This window comes from Delphinus delphis, chromosome 3, assembly GCF_949987515.2.
Source record: "Delphinus delphis chromosome 3, mDelDel1.2, whole genome shotgun sequence".
Taxonomy (NCBI): Eukaryota; Metazoa; Chordata; class Mammalia; order Artiodactyla; family Delphinidae; genus Delphinus; species Delphinus delphis.
Window position 1 is genome coordinate 56,762,711 of NC_082685.1, and position 20,208 is coordinate 56,782,918.

General features: G+C 52.1%; 1 protein-coding gene across 3 annotated transcripts in view; it reads left to right on the forward strand.

Annotated features, from left to right (window-relative positions):
• Positions 1-20,208, forward strand: part of NRG2 (neuregulin 2) — a 179,688-nt gene that overhangs the window by 107,366 nt on the left and 52,114 nt on the right. Inside the window, exon 1 of one of the 3 annotated variants that reach the window (XM_060008721.1) lies at positions 15,788-15,968. The exons of the other annotated variants lie outside the window; for them this stretch is intronic. Within the exon in view, the coding sequence (XP_059864704.1) occupies positions 15,884-15,968 (85 nt within the window). The 5' untranslated portion in view covers positions 15,788-15,883. Of the gene's footprint in view, positions 1-15,787; positions 15,969-20,208 lie in introns of those variants that run through there. 3 annotated transcript variants of the gene reach the window in all.

The window sequence follows — 20,208 nt, forward strand, 5'->3', positions numbered from 1 at the left end:
TCGTTTGAGGGGAATGCCAGTGTAAATGGTAATGCATTTTTAATTTCAAATTCCACTTGTTAATTGCTGGTACCTAGGAAAGTGACTGATTCTTGTCTATTAACCTTGTATCCTGCAACAATGCTATAACCATTTTGTCATTTGCTTTTAAAGCAGAAAACTTCTCAGAGGATGGTAGCTAAACTTTTCTTTAGTTTCATGTACTTTCTCTCCTTTGGGCTTTCCTATACACTGTTTTCTCATCTGGAATAATCTCCTTTCTCTCCCTCAATCTCCACTCCAGATATGCCTTTCGTCACGCCTGATTAATGTCCTCAAGGTCTCAGAGAAGCCATGTTTTATGCTGGGAAGCCTTCTCTGACCCTATGAGTCTAGGTTAGATGATTACCCACCCCACCCCCCCCGCCACATACACACTTCTCTCCTTCCCTGGAAGATAGAATCCCTGCCCTCAAGAAACTTATGGTTTATTTGGAAGACAAGCCACAAAGGTTATAATAATAATAATAATAAACATTTAGCTCTGATCTAAGGACTTTACCTGGATTAACTCATTTAATCCTCACAAATGTAAAGACTGAGAATTGCTGCCCAATACCCTTAGGAATCCTCCTCAGCCTATAAAATAGAATCCAGATCCTTAGGTTGGCATGTAAGCTTTCAGCATCAGGGTCTACATCTGCTTTTCCAAGCTAAGCTGGTTTGCTCACTATGCCTTGTTATAGTCTACACGTTCCTGCCTCTGAACCCTTGTGTGTGTTATTCTCCCTGTTTAGAATGTTCCCTACCCCCTTTGGCTCGGTAGAATTTTACCCATCCATCAAGGCCCAGCTGCATCCATGACCACTCCATCTTCCACAGTTCTAGAACACCTGTTTTCTACACCACTCATTTTTATTATGAACCTAAGCCAGTTTACAGGAAGAATACTTATGGAACACTAGACAGGTAAATCCCTGCTGCCCTCCGTAGTCTCTCTGATTTTGGTTGAGAGCCTTGCACACCTGTCTGTGGTGTGGTCTCTGCCCTGTTCAATTGCTGTGTTTTATTTACAGTCTTCACACATTGACATAGCCAACATATTTGTCATTGAAGTGGTTACCTGGTATTCCATGTACATTCATTGCTTCTCTTTTAGAGCCCTGTGTTGTATATTTTAATTCAATCTTGTTTTCACAAATATTTGCATGCCAAATATGTGCAAGAGACCACATCTCTTGTCTGTTAGTATGGCAGCTGTGAGCTCCTTGAGACCAGATTGTCTTCAGCATCACTGTCTCCCCCACCGTGCTTAGCTTGCTTGGACTAGATGCTCAGAGAGCTCTGCTCAGTTGAATCAGACGTCACAAAGCCAGGCATTTAGCCATGTAACTCACCCCCCACCTCTACCCTGATACAAACTAAACCCATAAGGGCTAAGATGTGGAACAAGAGAGTATCCAGTACCCTCCTCCAGATGCTTGATCGCGCTAACATTGCGTCTCTCATCTTGTTGCCTCCCATGGTCCCTCCTCTCTCCAGACTGTCATTTAGCTACAGAGATTCAGGGAACCTTGAAGATCATTTTCTCAGGCAGCTAATGTATACAGGTTAAACATAATGACCAGGTCCTGGCAAGTGCTTCTTGATGTTAGTGACACAGGGCCATATGATGCCCAGGGGGCATGGGGAAGGGAGGGTTAGTGGCCCCTTACCTGCCATTTCCCTTCCCCATACATGACTTTGAATACAAACTCTAAACTCCCAGAACTGCTTGCTTAATCTGTACTCATACTGCAGAAACCTGGTCTGACTCCTCTGCCCCTGGAAAGGTAATCATTTCAGAAGCACATTGTGATCCCTTCCATAGGCAGCCATAGCTAACATTAAGCAAAACCTTTATGTGAAAATTCTCTAAGGTAGATAGATAGACAGACAGACATCGATTGGTTAGAGAGTGATTATTTGCTTTACAAGATGATCACGAAGCGTTTCCTTCAAGTAACAGTTCCATCAAGCACTGAAGTGTGTGATTCATTGGCCAGCTCTTCAAAACAATCATCTGTGACATCTACCCCAGCCCCTTCCATCCCCCCACCTTGCCTTTTGGAAGTTTTCTCCCTCCTGGCTATTTATTCAGTGTTTCCTACTGGTTGACCCACCCTATTATTCTCAGAAAATTCTTCTCCTAGCTCTTTTCCCATCCACTGTCTTGACCCTTCCTGGCCTCTTACACTGGTGATTTCTTCCTGGCCTCTAAATACAGGTCTCTTCCCACAAGGAACTGCTTCCGCCTTCCTCTTTTCTGTCTACACTTTCTCCCTGGCAGGCCTGCCTGCCCCGATTACTTTAACGATGCTTTTCAACAGTGACTCCTCAAACCTCATCTTCAACTCCCACCTCTTGAGCCCACTCTGGTGCTGCGTTTTCAGATGTCCGCTAGTCATGTCCAGCTGGCAGCCCAAATCCAACCTGTGTAAACAACTCAAGCAGCTCTTGCCCCCATCTTGCCGACTCCCGTCAGTGTTCTAGTCACTGATGTTCAGAATCTCGGGGCTTGTCTTGGCTGCTTACAAACCACACCTTGGACAATCAGTTTCCTCACCTGTTGTACGGAGATGGTAACCCTCTCTATCTCACTAAGAGGACGAAATAAAGCAAGGTTTGTGGGAACATGTTTTAAGCTGTAAAAGGGTACAAAGAAAAGGTGTAATCGTAGTATTGTCATCTTTGGCTTTTTATGGGTCACTACAACCACTGTCACCTTGTGTTACCATTTCTTTCATCCCTATATCTCTCATCTGTCCTTTTATCTCAATTCTTAATATGACCACCAAAGTTTAAACCCTTTCACTCATTGCCTAGCCTAGTTCTGTATCCTTTAATTCAGTGGTCCTCAGACAGTAGTCCACATAAGAATCACTGAGATGAACTGATGAAAAGTGCAATTATAGTCTGTATAACAAGGGTGCTGGGACAACTGGATATCCACATGGGGAAGAATACCTCACACCATATACAAAAATTAACTCAACATGGATCAAAGATAAAAATGTAAGAGCTAAAAATACAAAACTCTTAGAAGAAAAAACAGTTGTAAATCTTTGTGACCTTGGATTAGGTAATGGTTCTAAAAAAAGAAAAAAAAGACACTCAAAGTACAAGGAACCAAAGAAAAAATAAATTGGAACTCATCAAAATTACAAATTTTTATGCTTCAAAGGACACCATCAAGACAGTGAAAGACAACCCACGATTGGGAGAAAATTTTTGCAAATCACATGTCTGATAAGGGATGCGTATCTGTAACATATAAAGAACTCTTACAACTCAATTATAAAAAGATAAATGACCCAATTAAAAATGAGCAAAGAAAAAAAAATGAGCAAAGGATCTGAATAGACATTTCTCGAAAGATAAACAAATGGCCAATATGCACCAGAAAAGATGTTCAGTGTCATTGTTCATTAGGGAAATGTAAATCAAAACCACAATGAAATAATGTAATATTCCCATTGAAATGTATCAGTGGGTGAATTGTACGGTATGAATTATATCTCAATAAATCTACTTTAAAAAAACACATAGTGAGATACTACTGCACACCTACTAGGATAGCTAAACTCAAAAAGTCAGATAATAACAAGTGTTGCCAAAGATATAGAGAAATTGGAAACTTCATAAATGCTGGTGAGAATATACAAGGGTACAGCTGCTTTGGAAAACAGTCTGGTACTTCCTCAAAAGGTTAAACAGCATTACCATATGACCCAGCAATCCTCCTCCCAGATAGGTATATACCTAAGAGGAATTAAAACATACATCCACACAAAAACTTAAGCATAAATGTTCATAGAAACGCTATTCATAATAGCCAGAAAGTAGAAACAACCCAAATGTCCATCATTCCATCATTGAAGAATATATAAATAATGTGGTATATTCATACAATGGAATATTATTCAGTCATAAAAAAGAATGAAGCACTGATACATGCTACAAGATGTATGAACCTTGAAAAACAATATACTAGCTGAAAGAAGATAGTCACAAAAGACCACATGTTGTATGATTCCATTTATATGAAATGTCTAGAATAGGTAAACCTATAGAGACAGAAAGTTGATCAGTGGTTGCCTAGGGCTGCAGGGGATGGGGGAAGAGGGGTGCTGAAGAGTACAGGGTTTCTTTGGGGGGTGATGAAAATGTTCTAATACTAGTTGTAGTGATGGTTGCATAACTCTGTGAATATACCCCCCCAAAACAGTGAATTTTGTACTTTAAATGGGTCACTTACATGGTACGTAAATTGTCTCAATTAACTTTTTTTGTGTGTGTGTGGTAGGCGGGCCTCTCACTGTTGTGGCCTCTCCCGTTGCGGAGCACAGGCTCCGGACGCGCAGGCTCAACAGCCATGGCTCACGGGCCCAGCCGCTCCGCGGCATGTGGGATCTTCCCAGACCGGGGCACGAACCCGTGACCCCTACATCAGCAGGCGGACTCTCAACCACTGCGCCACCAGGGAGGCCCTCAATTAACTTTCAAAACTATAGTTGTAAGGAAAAAAATTGATAGTGGGGACAGGTTGCAGAAAACTAAATGCCAAGCTGAGCAATGAGGACTGGATTCTCTAGGGCCAATTTTCTCCAGGTGTGTTTCAGATGCCATCTGCATCAGGATAGCTACAAATACCGTCTGACCCCACCCCCGAGACTGTAACTCGGAATGTATTGGAGGGAATCAGTACTCCACATTGCTGCCAGATGAGCCTCCAAAAGGAGAATGGGGGTTGGGTCACCCCCCTTGCTCAGAAACCTGTGTCCTCTTATTTCCTTGGCAGGAGCTCCAAAAGCTCTGAGCTGCCTGGTTCCCACCCACTTTTCCCAGCCTTCTCTCTTATGACTCCCTATCTGTGTCTTTGATGTCAAAGTGAGATAGTCATCATTCTCTGAACCCTTTCTGCCAGTTCCCACTCTGTGCCTTTGTCCAGGCTGTCCCGTGTTCCAGGAAAGCCTTTCCTATATTCCCATCACATCTTCGCAGTACAAATGTTCCCATGATCCTTTCATTTTAACTAGATGATCATCTAAAATTCACAGAGTGTTTCATAAACTTTTAGGCTATGTCATTCTGCTGCTTGTAAATCAGATAACAATACTCAGTGTTATGAGAGACACATGCAGATCCATTGGCACAGTCTGGCCCATGGTAGGAGCTAAATAACTGCGAAGGGAGCCTTGGGACAGAGCCTTCAGGCACAGGATACAGGTGTGGAGGTGGTAGTGCTGGCCTGCGAGGAGCAAAATTCGGGTGGCAGTCTGTCCTGAGGATCTCAGTGTCCTCCCCGGTGACCCAGTAGTCAGGGGCCTGCAGGAGACACAGTAATGTGGGCAGGACTTGCGGGTCCTGGCCACCACCAAGCCCGGCGAGCCTTGGCAGCTCAGCTGGCACCGGCTGCTCGCAGTAGTTGGAAACTGCTGGGTTGAATCCTCATTTCAACTGGTGACCTTGAGCAAAAACTCTCCCCCATCTTATTGTCCACCAAATCACCCCATCCCACAGCAGGAGGGAAGGCTGGAGAGTGACTTCCAGTCTGTTTGGTAATGAGCTCTTAAAAATAAAATGATTGTCAGATAATGTTTTACAGTGCAACAAGAGCCCCCTTGTAACCATTTCAGTAATTACATTAAGCCATTCTATTTGTGAGAAGCTAATAGGAAACAAACCATTAATTAGCGTTTTGTCTTTCCTCCCACTGTTCCTTCCCCCTTGAATTATCGGGGCCTCACCCTGGGGCCGTAGAGTTGGAGTGCAACCCCTGCAGGTGGAAAAGACTAGGAGATACAAGGGCCAAGGGAATGGAGAACGATGAAAGGCATCAGAGTCTTTGTGACTCTGGTGTAACAAGGCCCAGGGCCTACCCTGGCCTGGGGCCCACCTGAGCGGTGCCCCGCATGGCTCTGTGTCTGCTCTCTTGGGCCCGGAGTGGAGCAGCCGGTTAGCTGTGAGGCAGGCTGAGCCCGATGTGGGCATGTTCCCAGGGGCCTTGGAGCCTGTGGGTGGGGCGGCCACCTGGGCAAACAGAACTAAGAAATGGGGAGGAATGAATCAAGGACAGCTTAAATATGCAGAAATGTAGCTCATACCTCTGGGCAAAAATAATCCCAAACAGAGTTATGTAATGGATTGGAGGACTATGATAGGAGGGCTGAGGCTGCGAGGTATAGATAGGTGTGAGTGAATGAGGGAGGGACAGAGAGAATACATATAGTGGGAGGATCCTAGGGGATTTGACAGAAAAGCTCAGGAAGCTGTTGTCTTTAAGGTGGGTGCGCATGTGTGTACGTGTGCATTTTGGGGAGGGGGTGTCATTCTTCTTTGTGGAGAGCAGCTAGAGGAAGGTAGCTCTAAGTGAGGCTGAGTTCCGGGCCCACGGTGGCCTTAAGGCCACTCCAGATGTGCGGGCTCCCTGGTGCTGAGGTGGTAGGGACAGGGAAATTGCCAGAGGGCCCAGGTGTAGGATGTGAAGCATCCTGATTTCCCTTATAAGTCAGTGTACCTCCCTCTGACATCCATCCTCCCATCCCCAGTTCGCATCTCACCTCCAACCCCTTCTGCTATTGGAATCTTCCCCTTCCTTTATAGGAAGCCCACCTTGACTGACCACCACGGGTCACGCTAACTCTTCCCAAGGAACTTCCAGGATATTTAGAATGATCCTCTCACAGGAAACTATCCATAAATTGCTGCTGCTGTCTTGCACTGTGATTTTTGTCCATCTGTGAAAGTATTATCCTCCCTCTAGACCCTGAGCGCCTGAGGGCAGGACCTTTGTGTCCCTGCAGTGCCCAGCACTGTGCCTGTCACAGAGCAGGGGCTGAGCGAGCAATGTCTGACTCCAAGGAGCAAAAAAAAGAAAGCAAAGCAGAGTCTGCGCAAAGCGTCTGGTGCAGATCCCCTCAGGCAGCCGAACGCTTGAAGCCACTGACCAAGACGTGAGCCTCAGGGACTAGGAGGTGGGTTGGTGCTGTTGGACTGATTTGGGGGGCAATACTCTATATAAAAATGACATAAAGGAAGCAGTTGGTTGGACATCATTCAGAACCCAGAACAATGTGGGTAATTAGACAAAGGCTTGTGGTAGGCACTTCGCTGACCACAGTTTTCAGAAGCCACTGCTTCAGAGAGGGAGGGAGAGAGAGTCAGATTCACCAGAAGCCTGGATGTGACTGGGACAGGGTGTCGGAAACGGATTTAGGGGTGAGTATGGGTGCAAGAGCGTTATCGAAGTCACCATCATGGACATCCTCCTCCTCATTGTTGCCATTGTCACCACGGTGGGAGGATGGTGGATGATTCTACGCTGTGGTCTGCAGCCCTCGGAAGACTGAATGGAATTCTGCGGCATCCAATGGCCAGGGGCAGGTGCTCAGAGCTCCTGAGGCTGTGGGGGAGCTTGCTGGTTCCCAGGTACATCCCCGTACACACCCACAGGCTGGGCTCACAAGGGCAGAGTTTTCCAGCAATGGATGGTTGACCTTCCAAAGGTAGGAGGGAGGCTTCTGGAGAGCCAGCTTTAGGGGCCACAGCTGATGGCCAGGGATGAAATTCCTAGAGATGGGAACACATTTGGAGGCTCAGAGCTCTTCTCTGAAGGCTCATGGCTAGAGTGACCCTTGGCTAGCATTTCGGTTTCCCTTGGTTCACAGTCAAGCAGACATCGAGGCCCAAAGGGAAAATATGACTTCAAGAACCACCAGAAAAAAACTGGCCAAGCTGAAAAGACAACTCAGGTTTCCTGGCCCTATCTTGATGTCGTATCACTTGGAATGTGTAGACCTTGCTCCTGAGTGAATTATGATACTCCCACTCCAGGGTGCGCCAAGAGCCGAGAGCCTAGAAGTTTCCATGGTTTTTGCTTTGTGGTTAGTGCTGGGACTTCCATCAGCTGTAAACAGGGGCTCTGAGGAGAAGGAAAGCGGTGATTGGGGGCAGGAAGAAGAAAGAGGACAGGGCCAGAGTTGGGTCTTCAGGGTCCTTGAGGGCTGCCACAGCTACGATGAAATTAGCATCTGTGAAGTTGTCTTTGGGAATTTCTAAGAGGTCCAAGTCTGGCATGTGAACCAGCACCCAGACCAGGCTAGGGAAGCTGGGCTGTGGTCCTGGCAACAGCCAAGCCTGGGGTGGCAGGGCAGGGCTGGGCTGGGTAGGGCTAGGCTGGGCAGGACTGAGAGAGAGAGAAGAGAATTTTTTGCCTCCAGGCTCATAAATGCCTATATTGGGCAAGGCCTCTTGTTTCGTTGGGCGGTGACCAGGAGTCTCTCCAAATTTGCCAGTCTGGCTTGAATTGTCTCCCTCTGCCCGGAAAGGGACTGCAACCTTCTAGATGAGCCCCCTCAGTCCTCAAGGGGGTGGGGATGGACACTGGCCCCTCCAGCCTGACCTCCCAGAGAGGATGGAGAGATGTGAGCCGATTCCATATAAGAGGGCTGGCCCCTCACTATCCCTGCTACACTTGGACGGGGCCCGCAGGGTGGGGGACAGTTACTTCTGGGAGCGCTGGCTTTCATAGGTTGCTGATGCACACAGTCACTGTGTCCCCGAGATGATGTAGACAGTAGCTAAGCCCTTGTGCATGGTCCCCACAGCCCCCAGGCCAGCAAACAAGTCATTATGTCGTTATAAATTATGTACGTTCACAGGCCTCGGTGTGTAAGTGCCAGTTATTATTATTGCTGTGTAATTACACAGTTAGCTTAAAGAAGAAGGCAGGCAGAAGGACTGAATCACACCCCTTTCCCTGTCTACTGGGAAAGGTAAACAGGCTCCCACCTCCCACCGCAGGGAGAAGTGTGGCTCTGGGTCACACTAGATGAAGCGCCAGAGTCTCCCAGGTGTTTCCATGCAGACGGGGCAGTTTGCCCCCAGGCTGTGCCTTGGAAGAGGCTGGCAGCAGGAATCCAGGGCAGCCTGGCCCCCCGCAGCGGGGCCTGATACCCGGGCCCCAGGCCTTGCGCCAGCCCCTGATTCCCTCCCTGCAGCCTAACAGAGGGGCTACTGACAACAACTCAGGGCTTCTGCCGGGCCAAGTGGCCACAGAAGGAAAGAGCTAAGGGAGAGCGTGCGGCTGAGAGAAAGGCCTGCGGACCAGTTCCCTTCCCCATCTGTCAGACTGGGGCCACTCACTTGTCTGCTCCCAGCCCCCTCCCCTCTTGCTGGTAGGCATGGAACCCTTAGGTTCCTCACACGGGAGGACCTCTCAAGATCATCTAGTCCAATCTCACATTTTCAAGACGGGAAGGCAGGCCAGAGAGGGAAAGAGACCTGCCCAAGGGCACCCAGCAGGTGTCTAGGGACACTGGAAGTGGCACCTAGTCCGCCTCCCTCCAGGCCCACATTTCTTTGTCATCTTGATCACACACCCCCACCCCCACCCTCATCACTGGGGCTGCTCCAGTTCCTCACTTCCTCTCTCCATCCTGCTTCCAGCCCTGCCCAGGCCTGCCTGTCGCCTCACCTCTCCCCTGGTTTGCTCTCCCATTGCTGCCTCGGCTTTCTTCCCCCGGCCCCTGGAGCCAGGGGCGTCTCTCCACCCTCTCTTTGGCCAATGCTTTCTTCTCTCTCCTGGGCCCTCCCATCTTGTCCTGGGGCTCCTCCTGGGATGGGCCTGCCCCTTCCCTTCCACCTCCTTCTCTCTTCCAAGAGGGGCTGAAAGGAAGGATAAAGTCCCCAGCAGGAGGCATGAATTCTCTCCTGGGTTTGGGATTGGGTGGGCTGAGGCAGGAAGATGCTTCTAAACAATGGGAATGGAAGCAGAGGTGCCCACCCATCAGCCCCCCAGTCAGGCCCAGCTCAGGCTCTGGAACAGCTAACCTGTGTCCCCGCAGGAGCCAAGGGAAAGGGGATGGGGTCAAAAGGGCATGGTGGGGAGGCGTGGCCCTGCACCTTGGCACTGTTGGTGTGGGCCTTTGAGGCTAGGGAGCTGCCCAAGGCTGAGCCCTTTTCAAATGTCTTCATTCTAGAAGATCAGAAATTAATTTCCTCATCCGCTTAGTGGAATCTCTGTGAGAAAGGCCTGTGGGCTCTTTTTTGTTCTCCCCTCGAGGAGAAACCAAGTCTTGATCAGAGCATCACAGTCTTAAGAGGACTGGTTTGGAGCCTGGGTGGGATGGATGACTGATTTCAATCTCTCTGCGGTGCCAGGGCTTAGGGGAGTTCATGCACCTAGGTGTGGGTGCCAGTGTGTGTGCTGAGCGGGCAGGCACAATTCGGAGGGGAATAGCCAGGGCTTGCAGGGCTGTGTGTGGCTCCAGAGGCGTTCTCACCCGGCAGTCGAGTGTTTTCTGCAATGATCTCGAGCCCCTTACGCCCTTGATCACCCAGCTTCTAGTGGCCTTCCCAGGCTGAGGGGCAGGGAGATCTGGGGGCCCTTCTCCTCATTTTGTAGCCTGAGTCCCTGGTGACCTGGGAACTGACCTGCTCAGATGAAGCTAATCTCAGGGGCAAAACTGGGCCCAAGCCCAGGTGTCCTAGCATCTAACTCAGCCCCTCCGTTTTGTCCAGGCTATGCACCTCCCTTCTCTTTGGCTGCCCGGTTCTCTGCAGGCTGTCAGAGAGAGGTGGCAGCATGAGCGAGCTTGTATGTAGGAGAAGAAATCTGTCGTTTATAGAGCAGCCCGGCCCCCCGCGGCGGGGCCTGATACCCGTGCCCCAGGCTTTGTGCCAGCCCCTGATTCCCTCAGGGGCTGAACTGTGCCTGTTTATAGGGATGCTGAAGCTGCAGGCCGGGTACAGCTTCTGGGAGAGGCTCTCCCTGGGCCTGGTGGTCTGGGACTGGCCCTCAGGCGCTCCTCAGGGCACACCTGGCTCCAGCCAGGATCCCCCTGTCTCCTAGAGTCATGGGGTGCTTCCCAGGCCCTTTCTTGCATAATCCTCCAGGGTGACTGGGAAGTTCTCCGGTCCTACAGGGAGTGGCATATTGATCTGTTTCCTCCTCTGGCAGCTTCACTGGGTGGGGAGTGAGGGAGAGGAGCCTCACAACTTTGAGGCACTAAAACGGGAGTGGCTGAGAGTAAGAGTAGCTTCATCTTCTCCAGGGACTTTTAATTCCCCGGGCGAACATGCAGTGGCTCAGGGCTGGCTCAGGGGTGCCCTTTCTTGGGCTGGAGGTGGCCCTAAGGAAGGGCATCAGGCTCTCCCTGGCCTGAGGTCACTGACACTCTCCTGGAGAACCCTACCAAGCAGTGAGTCCAAGGGGAGGGATCTCGGTCCCTGAGACCCCTTTGCAGGAGAACTTTACAGGTAATCCTCTCGGAGCCCCAAAGTCTCAGGTGGAGAAAGGGGTAGTATTTTTTTTCCCTTTTCACTCAAAGGCATTTTTGCACATGACTCAAACAAGTCTAAACTTTGCTAAACGTCAAAGTTGGCCCGTGGTACAGCCTCAAAGTGGAGGGGAAAATGTTAAAAAAGAGAAAAAAAAAGTTTGTAAGCCAGTTAAACATTGTGTTATTGCTCCTTAAAGGAATTGAATTAACTTGTTACGTTACTGTTAGTGTCCCGTTGTGAAACCAGGGTTGGGGAGAGGCTTCTTCTCTGGGTGATGTGGTCTCTGGGCCCATCCCCAGGTTCAGCTCGCTCCCACATGAGGTTGTACAGGGCATTGCACAACCTGTGGTAAGAAGGAGGAGTTCCCATGGCAACAGGTCTGGCTTCCAGGGTCATTTTCAGGCTCATGGCAGGAGCCCTGGTCCAGGCTGGGGATGCTCCAAGTGCCCGCTGTCCTTCCAGGAAGGACAGGAAGCCTTTGCTCCAGGAACTGGGGGGCGGGGCCATGGGAGCCCTGCCGGCACACCTCATGGTGCCCTGTGACTCTCCACCTGCCTGTGACCAAGGCATCGAGTAGCCATCACAGGGCTACGGGGACTGTGCAGGGCCCGAGGCCAGTGGGTGGCCTTGAGGAGGCCGTTTCTCTACTCTCTCCTTTTCCACATCTTCTTGAGCAACACCGTGGAGCTGTGCTAAAGAGTCTGTGCTCTGGGTACCCAACCGCATAGGTGCCTCACCCCTCTCTGCCACTTACTAGTCGTTTGACTTGGACAAATAAAAATAACTTCACCTTTCTGTGCCCCAGTTTCCCATTTTCCTCCGCAAAATGGGGATAATGATACATATTTATAGTGTTGCTGTAAAGAATTAAGTGAATTAATACTATAATGTTAGCTATTCTTTCTACTACTGCTTCCGTCGCCTTTGCCCCCTGGTTCAAGCTCTTACCTGACCCTCACAATGTTCATAGCCTGTCCCCTAGTAGGCTCTATTTAGGCTCTATTGCTGAGTGCTGTGAGCTCTGGCTTGCACTAGGTGCCCAGTAAGTGTTTGCCATATTAATTATTAGTAACTCCCATAGCCTCCTCATATCAACCTGGTCTGCTCATGGTCTCCTGAGCCAGTGCCCAGCGACTGCTTCCCCTAGGTCTTTGGCATGTCTCACCCACTGGAACCCTTCCCCTGCCCCCTGTCGAAATCCTCCCCACCATGGAAGCCCTTCTTCAAGCCCCACCTCCCTCAGGAGTATGTGTGGATATCCCAGCCCATGGAGAGTGCTCATGCCCCCTTGGAGTTGCCGTGGCATTTCTGACTCGCATCGTGCATCGATACTGAGCCATGAGAGCTCTGGCTGCAGGCTCCTACTTGCAGCCATGTTGTCTTGCCCCCTTGGGCCTTTCTTCACTAGTGGGAGGGGGTCACTCATCTGACCCACAAGGAGGTACAGGCCACCTCCCATGTGCCAGGTGCTGGGCTTCCAGCCCTAAAGGGCCCTGACTCTAGCAGTGGAGACTAGAAAACGGGGACTTCCCTGGCGGTCCAGTGGTTATGACTCTGCGCTTTCACAACAGGGGGCGCGGGTTCGATCCCTAGTCAGGGAACTAAGATCCCCCCGTGTGGTGCGGCCAAAAAACAAGGGAGGGGGGACTAAAAACAATACACAGTGATGTATTCTTTTTTTTTTTTTTTTTTTTTTTGCGGTACGCGGACCTCTCACTGTTGTGGCCTCTCCCATTGCGGAGCATAGGCTCCGGACGCGCAGGCTCAGCGGCCATGGCTCACGGGCCCAGCCGCTCCGCGGCATGTGAGATCTTCCCAGCCCCTGCATTGGCAGGCAGACTCTCAACCACTGTGCCACCAGGGAAGCCCCACAGTGATGTATTCTTATAGAGATACATAAGAAGTACTAGGAAGCAGCGGATCGGATGATTGCCCTCTCCCACCCCTCACAAACGCTGCTTAAAAGCTTTTGGAAGCAGACCATTGCTCTTGGGATAAACCCCAATACCATTACTGCGCCTACAGTATCCTGCTTGATCTGACCGCTGCTTGCCTTCTCTCCAGGCTCCTTCCACACGTGTGTGCCACCCCACATCCCCCCACACCCCAGGTGCACACACACTTACCTTACATGCAGATAGATACACATACCCCATACACACACTTACACACACTCAAACGCATACACCCATATACACACGCATACACACCCCTCAGCACACTGACTATTTTTTGTTGTTGCAAAGGCACAAAAGCTCCTTCCTGCCCCACAGCCACTGGAGGTACTGTTGCTTCTGCCAGGAATGCTCTTTCCCACCTTCCTTTAGTCCAGCCAACTCCAGCTCATTCTTTGAATCCCAGTTTAAATATTTCCTAGGGAATGACTTCCCTCACTACAATCTGTTTCCTCTATCAACCTGTATGTCAACATATAGAAACATTTGTTGAGCGAGCGTCTCTTCAGCATTTAACACAAATTTTAATTAATTCATTATTTGTGTAATTAGTTGTTTGTCCATCCCGACCAAGACTGTAATCTTCATGTAAGTAGGCCCATGTTTGTCTTGCTCACAGCCAATCCCCAGCACACAGCACTGGGCCTGAAACACAATAAGCCTTACTACATATTGGCTAAATGATTGAACAGAGAGGGTGGCCAGGCCAGGCTAGGGAGGCAGGAAGGGGGGAAGGCCATTCTGGGAAGAGAGATTAGTCTGTGCAAAGATATGGAGAGGAGACAATATGGTGTGTTTGGCTTGTAAGTAAATGTGGCTAAGGCACAGGATTAGAGGCTAGAAGGCTTTGAGCTGGGGCCCAATGGAACAGGGCTTTGGATATCAATGAGGAGCTTAGGTTTAACCTGTAGGCAGTAGTAAGTGATCTGGTTTGTGTGCTAGCAAGCTCACTCTGATGGCCTTGAGGAGGTCAGAACTGAGAGGGCAAGACTTCAAGCAAGGAGACCAGAGTCTCTGGGACAGGAGGAGAGAGTAAACTGAGGCAGTGACCAGGTGGCTGGGGAGGGATGGATGTGAATGCCAACTTGGAAGCTGAACGAATAGGGGAGGAGTGAGACCTGGACTCTGGCTCTGCCCGGGACCCCTCGCTGCCCACCTCACAGAGAACAGTGCTACCTGAATTGAAGTGAGTGTTCACTGTACCCCAGTTGGGATGTGGGAGGAGGGAGATGTCTTACACTTGGTCTTCCCAGAGCTGGCCCCTGATGGGACAGGCTTGAGGCCCCAAGAGCACTAGAGTTCAGCCATCTGCGTGGACATTGCCTGCATCTTTTCTCTTTCTGTGTCCACCCCCCCCATTCCCCCACCCCCGCCCCTCTGCATTTGGCCTCAAGGTCGGCCAGGCCCCCAAGCAGCCCTGGAGCCTCAGAGTCTCTGGCCTTGACCCAGAGCCCTAGCCTGCTCCAGGCTCTCCTAAGGAGGACACTGTCCAGAGAAGCCTTGGGACCCTCTCCTGAGGAGACAGAGGACTGGCTAAGATGATCTTTGACTCTGATTCCAGTTGGGATGGCTGTAAGGGGACACCTCAGGCAGAGTGAGGCAGGCAAACCGCAGGCTCAGGCTTTCTGGGAGCCAGAAGAGGGAGAGCCTCTTCTATGTAACCCTTTCAGCACCACACACAGGCAGGAGGCAGGACGCTGTCCTTTCTGACAGCCCTTGTCCATTGGCTTGTGCGAGGTGTGCTGGCGGGCAGGGGGGTTCCAGTGTCTGAATTCACCATCACAGGCCTTGAAGAGAAGAGCCAGCTGGTGCTGGCAGCCTGGGCTGTCAGTGTGTGTGGGAGGGGGCGCTACCAGCCACCTGGGACACCCAGGTTTCTCTCTGGCTGCAGGCTGCGCTGGCTGGGAGGGGCTCCTGGGCCACAGACCCCTGCAGCCAGGCACAAATGGTGCTCCATAAACGGTATTCCCCCGGCTGGTGGGATCCCAGGGGGTTGCAGCCAGACCTTCAGGGATGAGGAGGCACCGGCACACTGCCCCTAAGGTCGGGGCGGGCGGGCAGGCTGGTGGGCGCACGAAGCAGTGGAGACAGACTGCAAAAAGCAAGAGTGCTTCCCATTCCGCTGGGCTGGTCAGTGGGCTTCATTTCGGTCCCTCCCTGGGCTGTACTCTCGCTGTCTCCCCACCCCCATGCTGTCCTCAGCCTGGCCCTCGCTGGGGGATCTCTACTCCCCCTCCTCAGTCACGTCTCAGGCCCCCAGCCCAGCTCCAGCCCTCTCTCCGGGCGAGGAGGTCGTGGCGCTCTGTTTGGGCGCCGGTCCTGCCTCCCTCGGTGGGCCCCGGGAGGGGTCCAAGGCCAAACCCGGCCGCGCTCAGCCCCGGCCTCCGGAGCGGGTGGGGGTGTGGGTGGTGAGGGCGTTGGGCGCGGGAGGGGAAGAGTTAAGGCTTGGCGCTCCCCTCCCCCGGAGGGTGTGACCGCCTATAAGAAAGGCGCCGCGCTCCGGCTCTGGGGCTGCAGGCGGCGGGGGCGCAGCGCGGCTGCGGAGAGCTCAGGCCGTCCCCCTGCCTCCCGTGCCTCGCGCCTCGCATCTCGCGTCGGTCCCATCACCCGGGACCCGGGGCAGAATGTCGGAGTCCAGGAGGAGGGGCCGAGGCCGCGCCAAGAAGCACCGAGAGGGGAGGAAGCTGGAGCTCGAACCCGGGGAGAAAGGTAGGGCACCTCGGCGCACCCAGACACCCCGTTTCCCTGGGAGAAACCTGCCACCCTCTCACCCGCCCCCAGCGTCTCGCGGGTGAGTCCGGGGCTGTGCGAGCGGTCGCCGAGGTGACAGGCACCGAGGGGCGCGGGTGCCTGCGTGCAAGCGGATCTCCGCGGCTGGGCAGGCAAGGGACTGCGCACTCGGAGCCGGTCGGTGGCTGTGCGCGCCTGTCCCCGGGCCGCCGCGTCCCGACGGAGCGGGCGGGAAAGAGACACGACCCGAGCGGACCGGCCTGCCGCGAGGACACCGCAGCTAGTAGCAAAGTGGGGCTGACCAAAAGACAGCGGACAGGCAGACGCGGGGCCTGGCCTGGCCGCAGTGCTCAGGGAGCTGTCACTGTCTTCCCGTCCTCAGAGTGTGTTCTGGGCTCGCTGCCACCCATGTGCCACACCTCCATGAGTTCTGCTCAGCCATTGGAGCAAGGGCAGCATTGCCTGCCACCTCCTGAGAAGGGATGCCCTGTCCCGGAGAGCCCCAGGGAGTAGGGAGCCCCTGCTTCAGTGACAGGTATTTCCCTTAGGACTGGATCAGGCATCAGGCAGTTGTCCTCTTTGGTCTTCAGGAGTGACTCCCTTGGGTTCTGGGAGGTGAGAAGTTGCTCTGAGTGAGCAGCAGAGCCTGTGCTGAGACCCACTTTGGTGCCCTCCCTGGGCAGCTGCAGGGGGGAAGGAGGAGGGGTCTCCATTCAGTGCACTGGTCTTGGGCTTCTCAGGGATGGGCCTAAGGTGTGCAGGTCCTCCCCCCCAGAACTAGGCTTGCACTATTGGGATGCAGTTGGGAAACCTCGGGTTCTCACTTTTTTCTTTTTCAGGCAAGCATTTCGTTAATGCCTATTTGTACTTGTAAGCAGACCAAGCATGTTCAAATGGTTCATCTCCATTTAATCCTCATAATAATCCTGGGGGTAGGTGGTCCCAGCCCCGTTTTACAGAAGGAGCAACTGAGGCTTATTGAGGTTAGAGTCACAAAGTAAGTTCCAGAGATAGGTCTTGGGGCTTCCAATCAGCATTCCTGGACAATGATGCCTATTTTAGTGTCTCTGTCCCTCACCAAAGTTCCTGCCAGAGCTGCAACATAAAAATGTCTTCAAAAGAGCACTGGACTGGGAGTTGGGAAGCTTCAACTGTGGTTGAGAATTTGGCCAAATTCCTTTCCTTTCCTGAATTTCTGTGTAATGCGAGAGAAGGGGTAGCAAGGTAGCCGGTGAGGTCTCTATTGGGAAGAGCCTAGGAGTTAAACACTGCCTTCAGCCCAGTAGAGAGAAGAAACTAAGGGAATTTTAAAGGCCAGGCTATGTTCTCTTCTTCATAAAGAAAGCCTCTTTGCGCATTTCTGCCGGATGAGTGTGTCTAGGAGTCCTCTGTAAGGTGATGGACACTGTGGGTCTGCCCTGACCATACTAATGCGAGGCAGCTTAGTCTAGGTTCGTGTAGTGTGGATGACCTCCAATCTGAGATCTGAAGGAATTCAGGGTGCCTGTTTTCAGGATCAGAATGCATGGCTTTGGCTCAGTGAGCCACCCTCTTCTCCCACCCCACCATACACATCCTAATGTGGGCACCTTGGAAGGCTGGCTAGTTAAGGGCACCCTTCCAATGTCAAGGTTGCAGGAGCTGAGCTGGTAGCAAGCCACATGGACTTCAGCTGGTGAGAATCAATAGCGCCGGGAAACGAGCAGCTGCAGAGGGTAGAGTACGCGTTGGGGCAGAGGTGGGAGAGGGCTATGAGTAGAAGATGCCACAGGCCTCTCAGTGATCTCTTCCAGCATCTTCTACCCCTGTGAGAAAGTCCTTCTTGATGTCTAACTATAATCTTTCCTGCTGTCTTTCCTTCTCTGCTTTCTCTTGTTTCCTGCTTCTCCGTGGGCAGCTCTTCAGAATGCTTCTTTCAGGGAGTTGGCTGATCAGTAGATACCAAACAGACCAAAGGCGTAAGCTAGAGGACTTTTGGAGACCTGGGACACTGTGGAATGGGGGAATCATGGGGGACGATCATGCTCTGAAACAAGATATCAGAAGAAACCATGTCAGTGAGAAGCAACAGTCTTAAATCCCTGCTATGTAACTGGGTGGGTCTGATTTCAAACCTGGTAGGATGAGTGCTTAAGCCAACAGTGGCCTACAGAGCGGGAGGCCTCCCTCACAGCTGCCCATCTGAGGCTGCAGGGTCCTCCTCTTTTATGCTCAGAGTGCCCCCGCCAGGGAGAACACGGACACTGGGCAGCTGGAGAGGGGTCTTAGCCGGGGTGGAGCCACATTTGGTTGAAAGATTGGGAGGTGCAGACATGGAGAGTGTGAGCAAGTTATCCATTAAAATCTTCAGCTTAGACGGGGGAGGGAATCTGGAAAGTGGGAGGGAGAAAAGAGGGAACATTAATTAATTGGCTCCCCTGTCCCTGACCACACATCCAGCAGCCCCGTCTCCTCCTTGGCAAATAGCAGAAAGGGTACCCCTGTACTAAAACCCAGGCCGGCGTGGGGAAACGGGCACAGGGGTGCCGGGGGGGACTGAACTGCAGGTGTGAACTCTGCCCCATGACTCACTGAGAATTCGCAGGGCCACTGCCTGGTATCCCTACCTGGGGCTGGGTCCCCCTCACCCCCCATTTTCCCTTATCCCAGGGGACTGGGGTAGGGGTGGCTCGTTAGCCTTGCCAGCCTTAGCAGCAGTGTTTGGGGGGAGGGGTGGATAATAAGCTCACTCACATACCTGGGGTCCAGCCTCTGTGTGGCCCCGGGCACTGCCCTCCCTCTCTCTGGGCCTCAGGAAATGTGCTCTGCTCTCAGCTCTCACCTTCTCCACAGCAACGGCAGAGCCTCAGGCCCTGTGTCTCTGAGAATCCTGAGAGGAGGAGAGCTATGGGATTAGGGTGGGAGGAAGGGGGAAAGCTGGCCCCAAAGAAACTGATAACCCCTGAAAGTGCTGTGTTGTTTTGAAGAACGACTTTGGAATTTGATTCTAAGTAACTGGCCTTTTCCATGTGCCCCCTGAAAGTCCGGTCAGGGTTTGATGGAAAGTGTCCTTCTGTTGGAGCTCCCATGTGAACTGGACTCTGTGTCTGCCCACAGTAGGGCAGGGGACAGGCTTTGGTCTTCATGGGGATATGAAGGGGGATTAGCATCACTAGCTGAGCACCCTGGACACATCTCATTTGAATGGGCGCAAAAAATCCTTGCAAGGTCTTTCTCTTTCATCTTTCCCATCTCCTGCCTTTGGTGAAGATAGCGCCCAGACTTCTAGGATCAACTCCTGTCTTTAGGCTGTCCGGGGTCAGGTCAGAGGTGGTCACGCGCCTGCCTACGTGTACGTGGCTGAGCCACATCTGGCAGTTGTTTTTGGCAGCCTCTGCCTCTGGCCTTGGCCCCTGGATGACCCTGCTGAGCTGGGTACCTGGAGTGGTCCTCCTGGCCCTCTGGGGCTCAGCCTGTGTCTCACACTCCGCTCCGTCTCCCTGGCACCTCAGGGTTCATTAGGAACAAGAACAGCAAGCAGAGAGTGACTTTGTACTGCCCAGCAGGCTTTCATCCTGAGAGCTCAAAACAGTTCACACCCCAGGACTTATAGGTCCTCAGCCCAGGTCCCAGACACTCAGTGGTGGGGACGATGGGGCAGAGAGCCCTGGTCTTTCCAGATTGGCCCAGCAGTGGGGCCGGGGGCACACAGTGAGTCACCCACTGTGGAGGAATCAAGTGGCCAGTAAGTCTGGGATAGAAGTAAAATTGGACCGAGGGCTTCAGGCTGCAAACAAAGGGGATAGTTTCCTTTAAAAGAGTATGAGCTGGTGGGGCTTCCCTGGTGGCGCAGTGGTTAAGAATCCGCCTGCCAATGCAGGGGACACGGGTTCGATCCCTGGTCCGGGAAGATCCCACATGCCACGGAGCAAGTAAGCCCGTGCGCCGCAACTACTGAGCCTGCGCTCTAGAGCCCGCAAGCCACAACTACTGAGCCCATATGCCACAACTATTGAAGCCCGCACGCCTAGATCCCGTGCTCTGCAACAAGAGAAGCCACCGCAGTGAGAAGCTCGCGCACCGAAAAGAAGAGTAACTCCCACTCTCTGCGACTAGAGAAAGCCCATATGAAGCGACGAAGACCCAACGCAACCAAGGAATAAATAAATAAATTTATAAAAGAAAAAAAGAGTATGAGCTGGGCCCTTCCTTCCCTCAGGCCCTCTGGCCCCTGTGGGTT